This window comes from Acinonyx jubatus, chromosome D4, assembly GCF_027475565.1.
Source record: "Acinonyx jubatus isolate Ajub_Pintada_27869175 chromosome D4, VMU_Ajub_asm_v1.0, whole genome shotgun sequence".
Lineage (NCBI taxonomy): Eukaryota > Metazoa > Chordata > Mammalia > Carnivora > Felidae > Acinonyx > Acinonyx jubatus.
In genome coordinates this window covers 6,899,860-6,920,675 of record NC_069391.1, presented here as the reverse complement: position 1 = coordinate 6,920,675, position 20,816 = coordinate 6,899,860, and the positions used below count along the sequence as shown (strand labels likewise).

Sequence of the window (20,816 nt, the reverse complement as noted above, 5' to 3'; positions counted from 1 at the left end):
GGGGCCCTCATCTAGCACCTTTTCTTCCACAGAGCACGCTGCTCTCCAGCCTCTCACGCTACTTCCGCCGGGGAGGCCCCAGCTCCCCCGCTGCCGGCGTCCTCCCCTCGCCTCAGGGCAAGTCCACCTCGCTCTCCAAGGCCAGCCCGGAGAGCCAGGAGCCTCTGATCCAGCTAGTGCAGGCCTTCGTGCGGCACGTGCAAAGATAGGGTGGGGGCCCGCCCGCCCTGCTCCGGCAGCCTGCACCACAGTCCCGGGCAGCGGGGGTGCTGCGGGCCGGCCCTGCGGCCCGTGTGGACTGAGAGCGGCACCTGTCCCCTCCCCCCAGGGCAGCCACGACTCCAGCCGCCCACCCACTGGCATTATTTTTATAATAGATCAAGAGGTCCACAGCCAGGTGGGAGCCATGAGTCTACCGCGCTCACGCCCTCAAGTTCAGAATGTCCCAGGGTGTGGTACTTCCCTTAAGCATCCCCCCCCCCCCCCCCCCCCGGCCCCTGCACTTGACCCTGGCCCAGTAGAGGCCAGGAGCCAGTGTCGGATGCAACCAGGATAGGCTGTGTGCACGGCTCTGAAAATGTTTTCCATGCTCTGTTCTTGCAGTTTTTGGTAATACTGTGGTCTATTTATACAAATATTAAAATACTGTTTATAGATAGCTGTGTGATGTGCCTTCAAGGCCTGGAGACGAGCACCCGGCGCTCAGCACCAAGCAAGTCTTCCTTGGCCAGGTGCCTGGGAGCAGCGGAGTGGAGGTTTGGGGAAGCAGTGGAGCCGGGCGGACACTTTAATTTTCCCTTCCCCGGCCCGCCCAGCTCTCGTCCCCACACCTCACCCCTGACGCATGCGCTCCGTTTACCCGCTGGCTGAGCTTCCCACAGGTGTAGCCTTGCTTGAAGTTCACTCCTTCCTATTTACAGCTCTGTGCCCCTGCCTCCCCTGCCCCTGCCTTCAGAAGCCCGGGCTGTGGGCCTGCCAGCCTCTGGCCTCCTCAGGACCTAATCACGAGAGTGCTGGGCTCGGTGCTTAATCTGACACCTGGCTTGCAGGCCAGAGCCACCGCTTGAAGTTTCTAGAATCAGACTGACCTGGGCTAGAGTCCCTGCATGGCCACTTGCCAGTTACAGAACCTTGAGGAGGTGACTCTTTCCGATCTCTTCCCTCCTCTGTGAGGACAACATGAGAACACGTGAACGGGCGGGGCTCCGTGGCCGGCCACAGGAAGCACTGGCAGCCGGCAGTTACCAGCTGAAACCCTCATGCAAATTTTAGTCCATTCCACGGCCCAAACTTATGAAAGTTCTCCTTAGGGATAAAATGTCTCTTAATGCAGCCTCAAGTGCAGGAAGAGTAGTCCCATCCGAGCAGCACAGGCCCTGTGGGAGAAAGCGAGGCCCGTGAAGGAAGGAGGAGGAAGCTGGCATGTGAATGCTTGCTTCCCTTTCCCACCCTCCGGGCCAGCCCGTGGGGTCCGCAGCCCGATAGGAGCCCAGGCAACATGCACGTGAAGGATGATTTATTATTTGTCACTGGCTATACAGCAAGCAGACAGGCAGAGTAAAAAGATCGGTTAAAAAGTGAGTGTGGAGAGGTGCAGGCTGCAGCCACCGAACTTGGCTTGAGCGGTCTTGAGGGGGTTGGGGAGGGGAGCACCCAGGAGATGCCACTCCGGCCAGGCGCCCCTCGCTCCAGTCCACCCAGAGGGGCCGGCGCCCGTCCCCAGGCCCACCGCAGACCTGCCCACCTTCCCCCCACTGCTGCTTTTGGCAACCAAAAGGCAGGTGCTCTCTTGCCAAGGGTGTGCCCCAGGCTGCCGCAGGCCTAGCGCTCCGACCCCCGCGGGGAGCCGAGGTGCCTGGGGCGGCACTGCAGCCAGCCGCCCCTCCTCAGCAGGAGCGGGGAGGACCGCAGAGCTGGGGAGCTCAGTGGGTGCAGACAGCGCCGGGGGCTCCAGAAGCAGGGCTGGGGGAGGGGCTGGGACCATTCAGCCTCTGGGGCCCCGTCACAGCTGGACGACCGGGGACGTGGACGGAATGGGGCTGGTCTCCCCACCCCGAGCAGCTGAGTCACCGACAGACAGGTGGTGGGGCTGCACACGTCCTCTCCCGCCCGGGCCAGAACCGGGGGCGGGGGGGGGGGGGGGCCTGGAGGGGCCTGCTTAGCTGAGCAGTTCCAAGTAGGTGACCGGGACCTTGCCCTTCTTGTTGCCTCTCTCGCCGATGAGCCAGTCAGGGTCCATGCCGGGCAGGCTGTAGACGGTGATGAGCTGAAGAGGGCAGAGGGAAGGTCACACCCGAGCAGGGGCAGAACCGGCGTGGGGACGGGGTTGCCACAGTCCCGTGACACACGGACATCTGCACGTCCAGAGACAGGAACTCACCTGCTCTACCTAGAGCCTGCTTCCTCAGAGCTGGAGCTGCCTCCACTTACCCCCCAGCTCCACCCCCAGGGCCCCTCAGAGACTTGGAGGCAGTGGTTGGGGGGCTCCCCGTTCTGGTTCCCTGATGCTCCTGGGCCCGCCCTCTGCCCCACCCCTGTGGCACCAGGCCTACCTCATCAGCCAGCAGGGCCAACTCGCTGCTGTCAGCCGCCTCGTAGTCGTAGAGCACCCGGGCCTTCCGGGTCCCGCTGGCAGGTGGGCTCACCTCCTCCAGGCGGAGAGCAGCCTCCCCTGGAGGGGCCAGGCCAGCCACAGAGGGCCCCACGGGCATAGTGGCCGCGGCGGTGGTAGGTGAGCTGCTGCTGAGGGGCGGGGAGGCGGGCTCCGTGGTGCCCACGAAGGTGCCTGGGAATCTGAACAGGTGCAACATCTCAGCCGGGGGCCACGTCCCCACGGGAGTCCCACGCGTCCCACCAAACCCCGCCTGGGCCCGCTGCCGCTACTTACATGGCTCCCTGGGAGCTGGCAGCGTGAGGGGAAAAGCAAGGCAGGGGAAACGTGAGAGGCACCGCCCAGTCCCTGCCATCCTCCCACCCGGGCGTTCTCGAGAGACCGCGCTCAGAGGTCAAGGCCCACCACCTCACTGTTGTCCAGGGGGGTGTGATGCCCCCGACACAAGGTTCAGCCCTCTACCCGCCCTGTGTGTCATAGGGCTTTCTGAGCTTAGGCCTGGGAGCCAGGGGACCCCAGTGGGCACCTGCCCAGCTGCTTCTGTAAGTCCAGCATGTGGCGGTAGCACTGCGCGTAGTAAGTCGTCTGGGACTCCACGAACTCATGGAGGCAGCGAAGGTGGTTCACCTGCAGGGAGGAGAGCGGTGGCCCGGGAGGTGAGATGTTCCCTCCCCCACCCCGCTCCCTGCTGCCCCCCTGGAGCAGGGTGGAGGGCCATCCAGCCTTTGGCACTTGCTCTGTGGCACCTGGGACAGAGCTCAAGTTCCACCCTCAGGACCATGGGCTCCAGCGCTGCCCCTCACCACCCGCTTCTGAGATCCAACTTCATCGCCCGCCTCGTTGTGGACCGCTTGGGGGGGGGGGGAGGGGCAGGAAGACAGGGGACGATGGAAGGACGACATGGGGCAGGACTCACGTGAGTGCTGCTGATTCCCTCCAGCAGGAGCCGGGTCACTTCTGCCTGCCGGTCAAACTCGGTCTGGGCCACTCGGAGCTCCTGCTCGGCCTGGGAAGGGCACAGGGTGAGAATGTAGGACAGCAGCAGTGGCCCCCGCCGTCCTTCCTGCCACCCCTTCCCGCGGCCCTGACGCCCACCAGGAGCAGCCCTGTTCTACTCTGGATGCAGATGGCACTTCCCCCTGGGGACACAGACCGCTTGGAGGCAGGGGTGCGCTTCTCAGGCCTGGAGCCCTGGCCCCTGGGGCAGCCATAACCCTGCTGGGACCCCTCTGGACCTATGCTGTGACCAGTGGCCAGAGACAGACCCACGGGTGTTTGGCTAGGACCTCTGACACCCGGTACCTCGCCACCCGACAGCGCCACTCCCATGTGCCCAGAGGGACCGTGGGGGCAGTCTCCCCACAGAGGGGAAGCGATACCCTCACAGTGGCCCCGACCCAGGACAGAACCCAGAACTAGAAACCAATCTGACCCCTCCCCCCTCCCAACCTGCTTCAAGCCTCTGCTCCCGAGCCTCCCGAGCCCAGACTCACCTTGTCCACCTCATCATTCCAGAGCTTCAGTGACCGCAACAGGACCGCGCAGCAGGGGAGGGAGGGGGCACCGGTCAGCGGGGGAGTAGAGGGAGGAGAGCTGAACCCCAGAGCCCGCGTCCTGCCCCAGCTCCCCGAGAGCCCACCTCTTCCCACCCCATACCCTGCCCGTAACCCAACCAGGAGCTGAGGCGGGGACGTGGCCTGGTGTGAGCAGGGGCGCGGACAACCACGGTCCAGTCCAACATGCCGCATGCAGGGAAGGTGGGGCACAGCCAGCTGGGAAGTCCTGCCGGGGTTTCTCCTACAGCGTAAGCCCCCGGGCTCTGACGGGAGACCGAGCGTCCCCCGTCCCACCCTGACACTCAGCTAAGGCTGGTGGGCTGGGACGCAGGACCGTGTGACCCTAGGCCAGTCACTGAACCTTTCTGTCCTTCTGCAGAGAAAGGCAGCCTCGTGCCCGAGTCACACTGGGGTTCAATGGCAAAAGAAAAAAACAGGGCGGTCTCCACCCTCCGGGATATTCCTCCTTCCACTCGGCCCAGGAAAGGGGGCAGGAAGTGTCATCCAGAGTCTAAAGAAGAAAGACCCCCCTCCCCCCGCCACGACTTAGGAGACCCATTTCTCCTGCCCAGTGTGGGAGGTCTATCCTAAGATGATAACCTGAGAGCAAGACAAGGTTAGCTCTGCGGACCGAGGTGTCCCGCCACAGTGCCACTGAGAAAACCAAAACGTGGGGAGCGGCCCCCACGCGTGTGTATAGAGGGCACCCAGCAAGAGGGGCCTAGTGGAGTGAACCGGGGCCCCCGCCCCAGGGGAACGATGGCCCAGCCACCGCGTGAGTGCACAGACACTCGCGGCAACATGCAGGGACAGGGGTGAAGGAGAGCCAGGGGGTCTGTGCCACGGCGTGCCGCCCAGGGCAGAAATGGAAGGTGGGAGAAAAAGGCAGAAGAGGCACAGCCACCTGTGGTGGCCACAGGTACGATGGGACGGACGTGGGTGGCCCATGCTCCAGACTACAGGTAAACACCTAGTAGCCTGACAAAGCGGTGAAGAAGAGATCCCACGACAACGGAACCCTTCGCGACCCCACCCTGCCCACCTCCTTCCTTCTATCCTCGGCCCGCCGGCCTGCTCCCTCGGGGCCCCCCACTCTCCCTGCTCGTTCTCTGGGCCTCTCCTCGTCGCCACGACACCGTGTCAAGAGAGGCAGAACAGCACCACCCTCGTCTCCAGTCCCGGGTCTGTGAACCCATGGCGGGCTGGCGGGGCAGTGGGGGGGGAGGGGCAGACCTCAGGGCCCCGGCGGGGGGTGGGGGGAGGGGGGGGGACGGGTCCGCTGCCCCGCAGCTCCCTGTGCCGTCCGGTGCGGCTGGCCCGGCCTCCACCTCCAGCAGGGCGCACAGGGAAGCGAGGCCAGCACCTTGGGTGCGGGGGGGGGGGGGGGGGGGGGGCAGGCAGGGGGCCCGAGGCGGGGCTGCGGCCCTCCAGTCCTTCCGGCTCTCAGGACATGCCCTGTGCTCCTGCTGCTGTGCTGTGTGGCTGCCCCGTGCCGGGGGGGCGGGCGCAGGGAGGCCGGGCGGCCGGGGTGGGGCGCTTACCGCGGAGGCGCTGGCCGAGAGAATGTAATTACGAGGTCTAGTCTCCTGAAAGTCAGGCACCGTCTGGCGGGAAGAGGTCACGGGGGAAGGGGGTCAAGTGGGGCCGGGCGCCGCCCCAGAATCTCCCACAAGGAGAGGCCAGGAGCCCCGGCCCAAGGGACGGGAGGCTGCAGACACATACCACGTGGACCCCTCTCCCTGCTCCAACCTCCTGGGGGTGAGGTGGGCGTAGGGACGCGGAGAGTCAGACAAAGACCAAGTGGGTGGTCACGCTGGGAGCCCAGGAGAGCAGATGCCAGGGAGCCTCCGGGTGAGTCGCAGACTGGGCCTGGCCCCCTCCTCCCTGGACCCCCGTCTCACTCAGATGCCCCGGTTGGAGCCACAGCCCTCCAGACAAAACCCGTCTCCCACCCCAGCTTCCTCAGGCCCAGAATCTCCACACAGCACATCTCTCGCTCCTGCAGCAAGGACCGGGCCCCTCCCCCACAACAAGATGGACAGGTGGATGCATGGATGGACAGGGTGACAGGCTTCCCACATTTGCAAAAAGCTGACTCACAGGCTCCAGTGCCTGGCGTCCCCCTAAGCCAGAGGCTACGCGTGGCAGAGGCTCTGGTGGGGAGACCAGCTGCTTGCAAAATGCCCAGGATGTGTCCCCTGGGCCAGCCACGGCACTGCGGCCCGAGGCTGGGACGGGCAAACCAGAAGCAGCACAGCACGTGGGACAGGTATACTCACATCTCCCTCACACTGAGCCAAGTTACCCAAAGCAGAACGGAAAGGAACAAAAACAAAGAGTTAGTGAGTCCACAGCGCAGGCGGGAGCAGGCCCCCCCGGGCCCCGGCGGGAGGGGACAGCAGGTGGTGGGCGGGCAGTTGACCCTGCCCTCCAGAAGGAGTCCTGCTATGCGCGCGCGCGCCCGTGCGCGCGCGCGTGTTTGTGTTTAGGGCGTGGGGTGAGGGTGTGACCTGCCAGCCTCCAGTCCTCTGGGACGCTCGCCATAGCTGGGCTGCCCAGGGCCTAGCTCTGCGGAGGGTATCCTGGTCTGACCCAAAGGCTGGAGGTTGTCCAGGCCGGACAACTGGAGAAGTGGAGAAGGGGTCCTGCTGCTCCAGTGACTAAGGAAAGGCTCCCCTGGCCTGACTGATGGAGGATGAGCTTGTTCCGGCCAAGGTACTCCAGAGAGACGGTCTAGCCCTGGGTGATGGGGAGACTGTCCTGTCCAGGTGACTTAGAGAGGTCAACCTTGTGGCCACACGTCATCCTACCCAACCACGGCGGGACTCCAGTGGCTGAGACCTGCCTCCGATCTGGCCCCACACACCTGGAGGAGTGAGACCCTGCCCTTGGCTGTCCCCAGAGGCAGTGCAGGCCCGGGCTCCATGGTCCCCAGTGGCCACACTGTGGGAAGGGAACGCAAGGAGGGTTTGGGGCTAGAACCCTCATGGGCGGCTGAGAGCTGGGCAGGCACAGGTGGTGGTACCCCCGGCCTTCCCTGGACCTGGGAGTTCCCTCCTCAGAGTGCAAGGAGGCCTCTAGGCCCCCGTACCCCCAAGTAGCCCGGCATGCCAGGAGTATGCTTGCCCTCAGGCCCACTCTCCCCACCCTGGCCTTGCCCTGGTCAAACTGCGCCACGTTGCGTCCACTGGCCTGGCCAGGCTGGGCAGGCCTCAGTGAGCCGAGAGTAAACAGAGAACCGTGAGGTCCCGGCCCGACCCCGTGTCATGGGGCTAACCTGAAAGGGTCCTCGGTCATGCCTCTGAGAAGGTGGCCCTGAGGAGGGCCCTGAGAAGGTGGGTGGTCTAGCTCCGGGGTTCACACCATCAGGGCACCCCCGGACCAGCACTGGAGCAGCGGGCAGGGGAGTTAGTAAGGGGGAGCCATGCCCGGGCAGAGCCGGGGGACAGAGCCGAGCATCCGGAGAGGGCAGGGCAGGGCCATGCGAGCAACTCCCAACTGGTTGTCTGTCTGGGGAGGCTGTGGCATGCCCTCAGCCCACCCCGTAAATGTCTGCCCTGGGACCCAGAGCTCTGGGCCGCCAGGGTTCCCTTGTAGGGGCAGAGAGGCGTGACCCAAAGCGGTCAGCCAGGACCAGCGCCCCCCGAGCCAGGCCTCTCCAGGCAGGGACAGGGAAGAAAGGTCATGCCAAACATCAGGTCCCTTCACCCTCCCTGGCTCCAAACAGAGCTGGGCAGGGGCAGGAGACCAGCAGGGACACGTACCGTGGCTTTGGCTTCTGCAGCCTTGGCCTTCTTCAGCCGCGCTTTGCAGGCATCCAGGTCCAGACGGCGGTTTTGGAGAAGACGTCTCTCCTTCTGTGGGGCAGGGGAACGGGAAGAGTGAGACCCCGCGCAGCCTTGGGAGATCCCACTGGGCCATCTGGTCCACATGGGGAAACTGAGGCCCAGACAGGGGAGGTCACCCACTACGGCACTCAGCCCACAGGAGCCACGTCTGAGGAGGTCCAGGAGTGCCGGCGTCCCGACACGGGAGGAGAGCCTACGCCCAGCAGCTCTGAGGAGAAGGAAGCCACGGCTCCCAGGAAGCAGAGTGGCCCCCGGTCTCTCACCGAAATTGTCTTCCAGTCCCCTTCCAGGAAGTTGCGCAGAGGCGTGAGGAAGTTGATGGAGGCTGTGTGGATGAAATCCCTCTCCGCGGCTCCCAGGCGCTTTTCAGCTTCTGCCACCTTGATCAGCGTCTTCCCTGAGGAAATGGAGTTTCAGGGTGAGGGAGAGGCGCAGGCTGCTCTGACCCCCAGGAGTAGGGGAGAGGCCGGACAGAGGCGTGCCGAGGAGGCGTGAGCAAGTATGCCCAGCACGGAACGGCTGGCTGGGGAAAACGTGGAAGCAGCCTACGTATCCACCATCTGGGGACCGGCAAGTAAATAGTGGGGCATCCAGGGCACGGAGCACTACATTACCAGCAGGGGGTAGGAGAGGGACCTCCAGAACAGAGAAAGGAGCTCGACAAATCCCGTTCCCAAAAAGCAATGAAAAAAAGCGGACTCGGGGCGCCCGGGTGGCTCAGTCGGTTGAGCGTCTGACTTCGGATCAGGTCAGGATCTCGTGGTTGGTGGGTTCGAGCCCCACTGAGCCTCGTGTCGGGTTCTCTGCTGTCAGCGCGGAGCCCTCTTGGGATCCTCTGTCCCCCTTGCTCTCTGCCCCTCCCCTGCTCGCTGTTTATCTCTCAAAAAAAAAAAAAAAAAGTAGACGCAGTTGTCAAAAGCAAACATTTCTGGACTCTGGAAATTGGCCAAAGGCAAATAAACTGAGGATATTTACTCAAGAGCTACTGGACCTTAGTAAGAACAGTGGGAGCCTGTGGCTTTCTAGCCTGGGAGGACTCCCATCTCCTCGGCAGCCTCACTGCCAGGTGGGCAGGGGTGGGGGGGTGGGGAAGGTAGTGGGATTAGGGCCGAATGGATTTGGGCTGGAGCACAGAGAAATCCACGGGACGCTGTCAAGAACAACAGCAGTCTCAACGGTAAATAACTGGGAAAGGCCAACATTACAGCTGACTTGAACAGGGAACACTGGTTGGAACAGACCTGCCAGAACTTTATCAGGAGCTCTGGAAACAAGATAGTCGTTTGGGCCTTGATGAACTCCCAGATATCTCTGGTGGTCTGGAAGGCTATACCTGTGTGTGTGCAGCACACTCAGAGAGAATGGGGAGAACCCTACTCATCCCTGGCCAAATAGGAGGCTCTACACACAAAGTAAAAGCCGGGCAGACGTGTAAACTGCTTGCATTTCGAATGTGTTCCCCAATACAGCCACAAATTCATCAGTAAAGCCTTAATGGTGCAAGATGTTTAAGCGCAACCTCTGACTATCACTGCCTGACGACTAACATACGCTAACCCAGGAGCAAACCCCAGGACGCTTGGCTTAAAAATAAAAAAAATGACTTAAAAAAATGTGAAAGCAGCAGCCGCATACTGGAAGGAAGACCGACTCGAAACAACCAGCTCAGGCGAGTTTCTAAACAAACAAAGCAATAACAACCCCCAAGTGATTCAGAATCCACAGCTACTCTATTATCTAAAATGTCCAGATCAGGTCATGATCTTATGGCTCGTGGGTTTGAGCCCCACGTCGGGCTCCCTGCTGTCAGCGCAGAGCCTGCTTCGGATCCTCTGTCTCCCTCTCCCTCTGCCCCTCCCCGACTCTCTCTCTCTCTCAAAAAAAAAAAGTATTAAAATTTTTGTAGATGTCCAGATTTTAGCAAAACACTCTAAGACATGCAAAGAAATAGGTAAGTATGGGCAATACACAGAAGAAAAAAGCAATCGGTCGTCACGGAGTCTCTAAGGAGACTCAGACGTTAGATTTAGCGAGACTCCTAAGAGGCTACAGGCTATATGTGTATATATATACATATACATATATATATACACACATTTTTTAAAAATATTTATTTTTGAGAGAAAGAGAGAGAGACAGAGTGTGAGCAAATAGGGGCAGAGAGAGAGGGAGACACAGAATCTGAAGCAGGTTCCAGGCTCCAAGCTGTCAGCACAGAGCCCCATGTGGGGCTCGAACTCATGAACCACGAGATCATGACCTGAGCTGACATCAGATACTCAACCAACTGAGCCACCCAGGTGCGTGTGTGTGTGTGTGTGTGTGTGTGTGTGTGTGTGTGTATAACGTATATGTATATGTGTGTGTGTATGTATACATATATATATATAACATGTGCATATATATATATATATATATATATATATTTAATGCCTAAAGAAAAATGTGATGGCAATGACTCATCATATAAATATCAAGAAAGAGATAAAAACTATTAAAAAGAAAACTCTGGAGTTAAAAAGCACCACAACTGATATACAGAATCTACCAGAAGGGCTCAACAGCAAGCCCAAGCTAGCCAAAGGAGAAATCAGCAACTTCAAAGACAAATCAACAGAGAGGATCTAATCTGAAGCACGCAAAGAAAAATGAGTGAATAACAATGAACAGAATCTCAAAGACCTACAGGACACCATGAAACAAACCAACATATGAGCAGTGGAAGAGAAGAAGAGGACAGAAAGGGACAGAAAAAATATTTGAAGAAATAATTGCAGACAATGTCCTGATTTTGACGGAAAACATTCATGTCCATATCCAAGAAACTCAACAAACCCCAAATAGGATGAATACAATAAGATGGACCGTTAACCGCGGGGACGTCTCAGTCAAGCTGCTGAAAGCCAAAGACAAAAAGTCTTAAAAACAGCAAGAGAGGAGCCACTCATCACATACAAGGGAGCCACAATGAGATGAACACATGACTTCTCATCAGAATGGGTGTCTGGCTGGCTTGGCTGCAAGAGCGAGTGACTCTTGATCTCAGGGTCATGAGTTTGAGCCTCACGGTGGGTGTAGAGATTACTTAAATTTAAAAAAAGAAAAGAGGGGCGCCTGGGTGGCGCAATCGGTTGAGCGTCCGACTTCAGCCAGGTCACGATCTCGCGGTCCGTGAGTTCGAGCCCCGCGTCGGGCTCTGGGCTGATGGCTCAGAGCCTGGAGCCTGTTTCCGATTCTGTGTCTCCCTCTCTCTCTGCCCCTCGCCCGTTCATGCTCTGTTTCTCTCTGTCCCAAAAATAAATAAACGTTAAAAATAAAATAAAATAAAATAAAATAAAATAAAATAAAATAAGAAAAGGAAAGAAAAGAAAAAAGAAACAATGGAGGCCAGACAGCAGTGAAATGATATTCCAAGTGATAAAATGAAAAAACTCTCATCCAAGAATTCTACGAATAGCAAAACTGTCCTCCAAAAGTGAACATAGGGGCACCTGGGTGGCTTAGTCGGTTAAGCGTCTGACTTCAGCTCAGGTCACGATCTCGCGCTCCGTGAGTTCGAGCCCCGCGTCAGGCTCTGTGCTGACAGCTCAGCCTGGAGCCTGCTTCGGATTCTGTGTCTCCCTCTCTCTCTGCCCCTCCCCTGCCTCTGTCTCTCTCACAAACAAACATTTAAAAAAATAAAAAAAAAAAAAAGTGAACATAAAATAAAGACATTCCCAAATTAACAAGACTGAGAGAATACATTGCTAGGCAACCTGCTACAGAATACTTCACGTTCAAAGGTAATAACACCAGATGGTGGTAACTTGAACCCACATAAAGCAATAGAGACAACCAATAAAGGGAATTACATCAGCAAATATAAAAAACAATACATATTTTTTCTCTTAACTGATTTAAAAGACAACTGTATAAAACAATAACTATACAGGGCACCCGGGTGGCTCAGTGGGTTGAGCGTCCGACTTTGGCTTCGGTCATGATCTCACAGCTTGTGAGTTCAAACCCTGCATCAGGCTCTGTGCCGACAGCTCAGAGCCTGGAGCCTGCTTCAGATTCTGTGTCTTCCTCTCTCTGCCCCTCCCCCGATGGCACTGTGTCTCTCAAAAACAGTAACAACAAAACAATAACACTATATTGTCGGGTTTATACAAAACAGAGATGAAATTTATATGATAATAGCACAAAGGAAGAAGGGAGGGGGATGGAGTTATATTGGAGCAAAGTTTCTATATTTACTGGAATTAAGTCAATATTCTGAAGCCAACCGCAATAAGTTAAATTACACACTGTAAAACCACTAAGAAAAGCTTTTTGTTAAAAAGCAACAAAGAAATTACAATGCTACACTTGGAAATTTCTATTTAACATGACAGAAGGAGTAAAGGAGGAACATATGAACAAAAATGACCTGAGACAGAGAAGATAATAAGAAGATGGCATCTGTAAATCCAACCACATCAATAATTACATTAAATATAAATGGATTAAACACTCCAATCAAAGGATGGTCAGACTGAATTATTTTTAAATCAAAATATATGCTGTCTATAAAAGATAGACTTTAGGTTTAAAGATGTAAATAGATTGAAAATAAAAGGGGAGAAAAAGATATACTATGTAAACAATAACCATAAGAGAACAAGAGTGGGTGAACTACTATCGGATAAAGTGGACTTTAAAACAAATGTGACCAAATTAAAAAAAAAAAAAAAAAAAAGACAAATATGGCCAGAGACAAAGACCAGTATTTTACAATGATAAAAGAGCCCGTTCGGGGGCGCCTGGGTGGCTTGGACAACCGGTTAAGCGTCCGACTTCGGCTCAGGTCATGATCTCACAGTCCGTGAGTTCGAGCCCCGAGTCAGGCTCTGTGCTGGTGGCTCAGAGCCTGGAGCCTGTTTCAGATTCTGTGTCTCCCTCTCTCTCTGCCCCTCCCCTGTTCATGCTCTTTCTCTGTCTCAAAAATAAATAAACGTTAAAAAAAAATTAAAAAAAAAAAAAGAGCCCATCCATCAGGGAGATATAACAATAATAAACATACAGACCTAACAACAGAGCTCCAAAAATACATGAAGCAAACACTGACAGAAGCCAGAAACAAACAGAAATAGTTGGGAGACTTCAGCACTTCCCAATAATGTACGGAATAAGACAAAATCAGCAAACACACAGAAGACTTGAACAACACTATGAACCAATTTAGTCTGTCATCTCTGGAACACTCCACCCCACAACAACATAACATACAAACTTCTTAAGTGAACACCAACAATCTCCAGGAGAGACTGCAGACTAAGCCAAGTCTTAATAAATGTAAAAGGATTAAAATCATACAAAGCATGTTCTCTGACCTGAGCGAAATCAGAAACCGACAACAGAAGGAAACTTGGAAAATCCACCAATATTTGGAAATTAACCACCACCTGCACACAGCCACTTTGAAAAAGTTTGATAATTTTCTAAAAAGTTAAACATAAGTTTACCATATGACCTAGCAAGTCCACTCCTAGGTATGTATGTCCAGGAGAAATGAAAACATATGTCCTCACAAAGTTCTGTATGCAAACGTTCATAAGGAAACAAACCAAATGTCTATCAAATGGTGAATGGATGAAGAAAATGTGGCCTAGCCATACAATAGAATACTATCCAACAATTACAAGGAGTGAAATCTTTTTTTTTTTTAATTATTTAAATGTTTAATTTTGAGAGAGAGAGTGAGAGGGGGAGGGGCAGAGAGAGAAGGAGACCCAGAATCTGAAGCAGGTTCCAGGCTCTGAGCTGTCAGCACAGAGCCTGACTTGGGGCTCAAACCCACAAACTGTTAGATCATGACCTGAGCCGAAGTCACGCGCTTAACCGGCTGAACCACCCAGGCACCCCCATGGAGTGAAATCTTTAAACATGTTGTTACAACAAGGATGAACCTCAGAGACATTACGCTCGGGAAAAGAAGCCAGATGCAAAACGCGACACAACGTCTGATTCCATTTATGTGAAATGTTCAGTAAAAGCAAATTTACAGACACACAGTGCACATTAGCAGTTGGCAGGGGATGGGACTGGGGACCGACTCTAAGTAGACATGGCACTTTTTGCAGGTGACAGAAATGTTCTTTAAATCGGATTGGGGGGATGTTTGCACAACTCTAAATTTACTCAAAATCATTGCATTACGCATTTAAAACAGGTGCATTTTACGGTATGTAAATTATACCGCAATAAAACTTTAAAAGTTTAAAAAAAAAAAAAAGACCGAGTTGGCTCTATAAGTGCCACAGTGAAGAGGTATCTAAAACAATGCCAAGTTTAAAAATCAGGCCGCAGAATGGGAAACACAGTACGATCCCATTAAAAAATGCGCTCAAACCAAAACTGGTTGAGAGGCACTTCCATTTTTCACTCCATTTTCATTTACGTTGAGGTTTTTACAAGTAGAATGAATACAGGTATTATTTGTGTACTTTAAAAAAGACAGAGAAAGAGGGGCGCCTGGGTGGCTCAGTCGGCTGAGCGTCTGACTTTGGCCCAGGTCACGATCTCGCGGTCCGTGAGTTCAAGCCCCGCGTCGGGCTCCGTGCTGACAGTTCGAGAGTCTGGAGCCTCCTTTGGATTCTGTGTCTCCCTCTCTCCCTCTCAAAAATAAATAAACATTAAAAAAAATTTTTTTTTAATAAAAAAAAGTAAAAAAGGGAAACCAGGGAAGGGAGAGACAGGGAAAGTCGAGAGCAAGAGACCATGACCCCTGACCCTGGCTATGGGGCTTGGCTCACCATAGGGCGTGGTGGGCCCCAGCTCACTAGCCGCCTCTGCCATGTACTGTGCCAGCAGCTCCCCATTGGTGACCCGCGAGGGCACCTTCCTGTCCAGCTTCTCATACAGGAACTCCTCCACTCGGGCACCTGCAGGGAGACAGCAGCCAAAGCCACAGGGCTCTTCAGTACAACCCGAGGACAGAAGCCACGGCGACAGCAACAGACGCAGCGCAGGGCCTGCCCACGGGGTGCCTGGCCTGGTGACTTGCAGAATGTTCTTCCTGGTGCCTACCTCAACCCTGTGACACTGGCACTCAACCTCGTAGGACCCCTCACTCTGGCGAGGAGGAAGCCACAACTCAGAGATGCGACATGCACGCCCCAGGTCCCATGGCTGGGGGTGACCGGCCCAAAGTCAAGGCCCATTCATTTCTCCCTCAGGACAATATGGATTTATAGAACCTAACACATATATGGACAGGGCCCTGGTGCTGGCTCCAGAAAGCCCTCGAGACACTCAGTTGTGTAGCAGACTTACAGGCAGACAAGCATCACGACCCCAAGACACCCCACCCTCCCCTTGGGCTCTCCTGGCCTTTTGCTTGTGCTCACTCCTTGCTAATGCTCGTAGCAGACTCTGGGCAAGCCCTCTTCCATCTCTGGGCCTCGCTGCCCTCTCAAAAGACCCGGCTCATGTTTTCCCTACCTCTTCTCCCAAGCGTGTTTTAGTTTCAAGCATTTCTTCAACTCCTCTGTGCAAAACTTAACACTTCTGCTGCCCCAGAGAGTGCATCCTGGAGCCCATCACTGAGTCTGCTGATTTCTTTAACTGCCCACCCCCCATCCACCAGCAGGCCTCAGAAGCCCCAGCAACCAAATCCCACCTGCCGCCCAGTCCCCCCAGCGTGGTCTCTGCAGCCCCGGCCTCCCGCCAGTGGCTTTCCGCCCCTCGCCTGGGACCACCCCGGGCCCACTCACTAGGGTTCGGCTGCAGCAGCACCTCTGTCTGCCGCAGGATTTTCTCGGTCCAGTTCTTGGTGCTGTCTGCCCGGGCCAGAAGGTTTTCAAAGTGGGCATCCAGCTCAGTCTTCTCTGCCTGGCCGAATTTCTCTTCTGTGAACTGTGTGGGGAGGATTGAGAGAGGTGGGGAGGACTCAGAAGCGGGGAAGGGAGGACTGCCCCTGCCCCACCCTTCTACACCTCCCCCACCAGCTAGAACCAGGCCCAAGGTTAAGAAATTTGCTCTGCCCCTGACCTGTTCTGTGACCTTGATCAAGTTACAACCCTGTTCTGTGCTTCAGTTTGCCCTTCTGTAAAATTAGGTTGGACCAGAGTTCGGGGATCGTGGCTTCTTCTAGAAATCCAATGAAGGCTATAGACTCCCTCCATCCCCCGCCAACAAAAATGCACATTTGCAGAAAATCTGGCATATAACTTGGAGGGAATAAGACGTCCTTGGGAGCCTAGTTCTGGGGGTCCTCCTAATCCAACTCTGAAGGAAAGCACTTGGTAGCAGGTGCACAGGGAATAAATGGGGCCTGAAGCAAAGTCTGGGGTTATCTTAGGGCTCCATAGGGGGCTGGGAGCCACCAGGGAGGGAGTGCCAGGAGACAAGTGGGAGGAACCCAGGTCCCAGAATCAGAGGGACCGGATTCCAGTCTCCGTTCTACCACTGAAGAGTTGCGTGACCTTGGGCAAGTGGCTTTGCCTCTCTGGCATCAGTTTCCAGAGCTGAAAAATGAGCAAAATAAATAACAGCAGCTCCCTCACAGCTGAAATAGGATGAAATAAGAAAGATGTGGGTAAGACATGAAGGCCATGGTCTGGCGGGGAGTCAGTGTTCGGTGTTAAGGTGCTGCTGTGTAGAGCTGGTGGGCGGAGAGGAGGCTGGGACTGAAAGGGAGAGTATGTGGGCAGGACAGCCACATGGCTGGCCTCTGGTTGCCCGGTGAGTGGACGGGGAACACCACTGGCCCATCAGAGCCAACTGCCTGGGCACACACAGGGCCCAGAGAGCTCAGCAGCCCCGCCTCAAGGCCAGGCAAGAACCAGGATGTCACATGGTCAGAGCCACCAGAAGCTGTGTAGGCCGCACAGGAACAACCAGCAACCGGCCCACGTCCTGGCCCCTCTTATCGAGAAGGCCATCTCCAGCCAGGAGAAGGAGCCTGCTCAAGGTCATGGCCAAACAACAAAAGGGCTCAGACCGCAGGAGTAAGATCAGTAATAACGGCAATAGATACTGTTGGCTACATCTAGAGCCCAACCCGGGGCTAAGTAAGCCACCAATGACCCACCTCCGGTAGCCCTCCAAGGCAGATGGGTCGAGTTTTCCCACGTCACAGATGATGCCACCGAGGCTAAGCAAGGGCTCAAAGCAGGGCCATCATGGGCTGGGAGTCTGGAGGCCCTTCCCAGACTACTTAGCAGGATAAATCACCCAGAGGCCAAGGAAAGCTCCAGCCCAGCCGCAGAGAGCCACTGCTGAGGAGTCGGCTCTAGCTTGGCAGCCATCAATTATGCAACAGGGCTTGGGTTTCTCCCCCCAGGGCTGGGTGGGCCACGCTTATGGCCCGCAGCTCCCCACCTGGGAACCGGCTGCTCCCCCCGCCCCCCCCTCCGCCCCCGTCTCCTCCCACCTCTCCCCACACTGGGGCCTCCCAGAGCCAGGCCCTGAGCAGGCCTCCCCTCACCCAGCCCCTTGAGGGGCAGCGTCAGCCCCACTTTCCAGATGAGCAAACCAAGGCTTAGAAAGGCAAAACCACCCTCCGGTCCTCGGTTCCCCACCCTGGCAAACGGAGATAACAGGCCCAGTCTCACGGAATATTTTGGAAACACACAGCACCGGCCTAATAAATGTCAGCGGCTGCCGTCACCACCATGAATAAAAGGCCCCATTCATGTCCCTCCTCGGAGCTACCTAAGAACCCCCTCACCCCAATGGCACCAATCACCCTAGTTTAGGCGACCATGTCACCCAAATGCGTGCCTCAGCATATCTGCTGCTTACCGAGGTTAGCGGCAGCCACTCCCCACTGAGCCACGGGGTGCCCATCCCTCACACCCCACATCTGCGCAGGTTCAAATTCCTACTGGGCTTTTCCCAACCTCTTGGGCACCCATCCCACTTCCACTGCCCGCTCTCACCCACACTAGCATCTTACTCGAACATGCTCTAGGTTTTCCTGCCTTGTTCCCGGCCCCCCGGGGCCAACTTCACAAATGCCTCCTGACTTCCAAGGCACGATTTGGGGACCAGGAAGCCATCCCGGAATCACCCATGCAAAAGGGATCCTGCTCTCTCCCAGGACCAAGCTCCTGTTCCCTACTGGCTGGGGGTGAGGCAAGGCTCTTAAAGGTGTCCCCGGCACACGGAGGGACCGACAGCTTTCCCAGCATGCCCTGGGACATGGCAAGGTGGCACCTATGCAGAGAAGCTGCCCACACATTGATATGAAAGACCCCCGTCCATCCCTCCTGTCTGACTGACTCCTATCCCAGCACAGGCTGACCTCAGTGGGTCCCCCAAGGGTCCTCTCCTACCCAGGTCACATTTCAAGCCTCTCTCTCCTTTGGCCTGCTACCCCTGCCCCATCCCTACAAAAACAAAGAGACTCTTGCTTTAGGGGCCGATGTCTGCAGAGTCCGAGGCTGCTCCCTGCAAGATGGCAGCCTCAAGGGTGGGCGTGCATAGCCAGAGAAAGCCTCTATTTATAAAGCTCCCAGCTCCCTCCTCCACCCGGGAGTCGGGAGCCTGGGCGCTGGCTCCCACTCCAGTATGGGCGACCCGGCGGGCCTGCCCCCACCAGGAGAAGTGAGGCCACGGGGCCCAAGCCTCCCCACACCCCAGGCTCTGCAGGCCCTGGCCAGGTCAGGTGCCAGGGCCCCACGGTATCGGGGAAACTGGCAGATCAGGTTCTTCCCAGATGTGGAGATAGAGTGGTTGCCATATCAACACTGGGGAGGATTCCCCACCTTCCAGATGAGCTGGGGATAACCAAGGAGTTCCGGGGTCCTAGCATCCCCACTGGGGCTGGGGTCACCTGCTGGGCTGGAAGCAGCAAGCAGCAAATCCTCGCTGGGCCACTAATCCTCAATGGGACACGGGATATGGTGCTTTCTAGTAAACATGGGCACATGGGTTTCCAAGAGACTCTCTGGGGCTGGGCTTCTCCAGAGAACCGACAACAGCAAGGACAAACAACAGAACTTGTTCCCAGAGCACTGCGACAGGCCAAGCCCCAAGTCTGCAGCCACCCCTGGAGGCAGACTGGTGCTAACACCCGACTGACAGGAGGGGACATGGAGGCTCTGAGGTAAGTGACTTGCCCAAGGTCACATGCCACACAGGTGCAATACTAACTACATTACCACCACCAGTAAGCTTGCCTTTGGTGAGTATGTACGTGCAGGGTACCACGGAACCGTCACGGCCATCCTGGGAGGGATTGCTAATCCCATTTTTCAGGTTGAAAAACTGAGGCTAAGAAATGAAGCCCCTTCCTCAAGGTCACAAGAGGGGGAGCATCCATGCCCATAGGTGACTCTCGGTTTTCCTCAATACTGCCTCAGTTTCTCTCCTGGCCCCGGAATGGACAGAACTTCTTCCAATTCCGGCATCACCGGCCTGGAGAGCTTCCCAAGGAGGGAACCCAGCCAGACCTCAGCCCTTTCCCCATCCCCCAGGCTTAGAGAAATAAGAGAAACAGGCCTCCCATGGAGCAGAAAGGAAATAATCCCAACCGTCTTGGCTTCCGGACTGACTATCCAAGCGTGTAATGGGGACCTGAGGGAATCAGTACCACCAGGCCATTGCACAGGTACAGAGACTGAGGCTCAGGGAAGGGGTCGTGGCGGGTGCACGGTCCTTGGGCCTGGGACTCAGGCCTCCAAGCGCCTGCCAGAGTCACTGCTGGGCAAGGGCGGGGAGGCAGGAGCCTCCCGGTGCTCTCTCCCCTCCTGGGACGGGCGCCACGGAAGCCGGATAACCCAGCCAGTCGAAACAGTAAATCCTGATACCTCGCCCCAGGCAGCAGAATCGAGGCCCGGCTCGGTCCCCGGCCCTGGACAACGCTGAGGGTGCGGCCAGAGTGGCCAGACGCCACGGGCTCTTTCTCTCTTCTGAGCGGCGCAGTAGTAGGGGGGAGGGGGGGGAGGGTATCCCCGCTGCGGGGAATCAGATGGCAGCCCGAGGGGCTTCTCCTGCGCCCCCCGTCTCTACTGAAGGGGCGCTCCCGGCCCGCCCCACATCCGGGCCCCGAGAGCCGGCCGCGCGAGGCCCAGGGCGCACGGCCTCACCTGCACCGCCCGGGTGAAGAAGATGCCCGCGTCCGATGCCAGCTTCTTCATGTTGAAGTCCATGGCGCGCCGCACGGCCGGCCGCGCCCGGCCCGAGGGCAGCCTGGCCGCCCCCTGCCCGCCGCCGTCGGCCCGCACCCCGCCCACCTGCTGCCGGTACCGCCGCCCTCAGCTCGCCCGCCTGCCCGCAGCCGCCGCCACCGAGCTAGCCAGAGCGCGCAGGGCGGGGCGCGGGCCGCGGGGGAGGAGCCAGCCGGGGTGCGCGGGGCGGGGAGCGGGCCGCGGGGGAGGAGCCAGCCGGGGTGCGCGGGGCGGGGAGCGGGCCGCGGGGGAGGAGCCAGACGGGGCGTGCGGGGCGGGGAGCGGGCCGCGGGGGAGGAGCCAGACGGGGCGTGAGGGGCGGGGCGGGGCGCGGGCCAGGGGGTGGAGCCTTAGGAGCGGCCCAGCTGGACGCCGCCAGGTTTGCTGCGGCTGGCTGCTGCCCTCTGCGGCCTCCGCATGCCATCTGACTGGCCTCTCTCCATTCCTTGTCCCACAGCCCCTTGCCCCTTTGTTCCTCTTCATCACCCCTTGACCATTCGCAGCCCACTCATCTACTAGGCCCCCTAGCTTCCTATTTCTCTGCCTCTTTTGCTCTGGGTCTCTCTATGCAGCCCACCCCACCACCACCACCACCACCTTGACCTTTCTAGTCCCCTTCCTCTGCCCCTGACCTTGGTGGCACGGAGTGATGAAGTTTTGGGGT

General features: G+C 57.0%; 2 protein-coding genes across 6 annotated transcripts in view; one reads left to right on the top strand and one right to left on the bottom strand.

Moving 5' to 3' along the window:
• The window catches only part of NUP188 (nucleoporin 188), a 54,304-nt gene extending 53,648 nt beyond the window's left edge, over positions 1–656 (top strand). Inside the window, exon 44 of the mRNA XM_027035342.2 lies at positions 33–656. Within this exon, the coding sequence (XP_026891143.1) occupies positions 33–209 (177 nt within the window). The 3' untranslated portion in view covers positions 210–656. The remainder of the gene's footprint in view (positions 1–32) is intronic.
• Positions 657–1,501: 845 nt separating this feature from the next.
• Positions 1,502–20,278, bottom strand: SH3GLB2 (SH3 domain containing GRB2 like, endophilin B2). Of its 5 annotated transcripts, XM_027035347.2 has the most exons (13): positions 20,072–20,278; positions 15,752–15,893; positions 14,792–14,920; positions 8,279–8,412; positions 7,932–8,024; positions 5,709–5,771; positions 4,529–4,678; positions 4,105–4,128; positions 3,528–3,617; positions 3,138–3,238; positions 2,888–2,902; positions 2,553–2,793; positions 1,502–2,266 (listed from the first exon to the last, which is right to left on the bottom strand). In XM_027035347.2, exons 1-13 carry the CDS (start codon positions 20,132–20,134, stop codon positions 2,159–2,161), a joined length of 1,353 nt encoding a protein of 450 aa, XP_026891148.1. In that variant the 5' UTR covers positions 20,135–20,278; the 3' UTR covers positions 1,502–2,158. The 5 variants fall into 5 exon arrangements, with proteins under 5 accessions (XP_026891148.1, XP_053060502.1, XP_026891151.1 ...); XM_053204527.1 differs by lacking the exon at positions 2,888–2,902 and having other exon boundaries at positions 20,072–20,275; XM_027035350.2 differs by lacking the exon at positions 4,529–4,678 and having other exon boundaries at positions 20,072–20,274.
• Between the last annotated feature and the right edge of the window lie 538 nt (positions 20,279–20,816).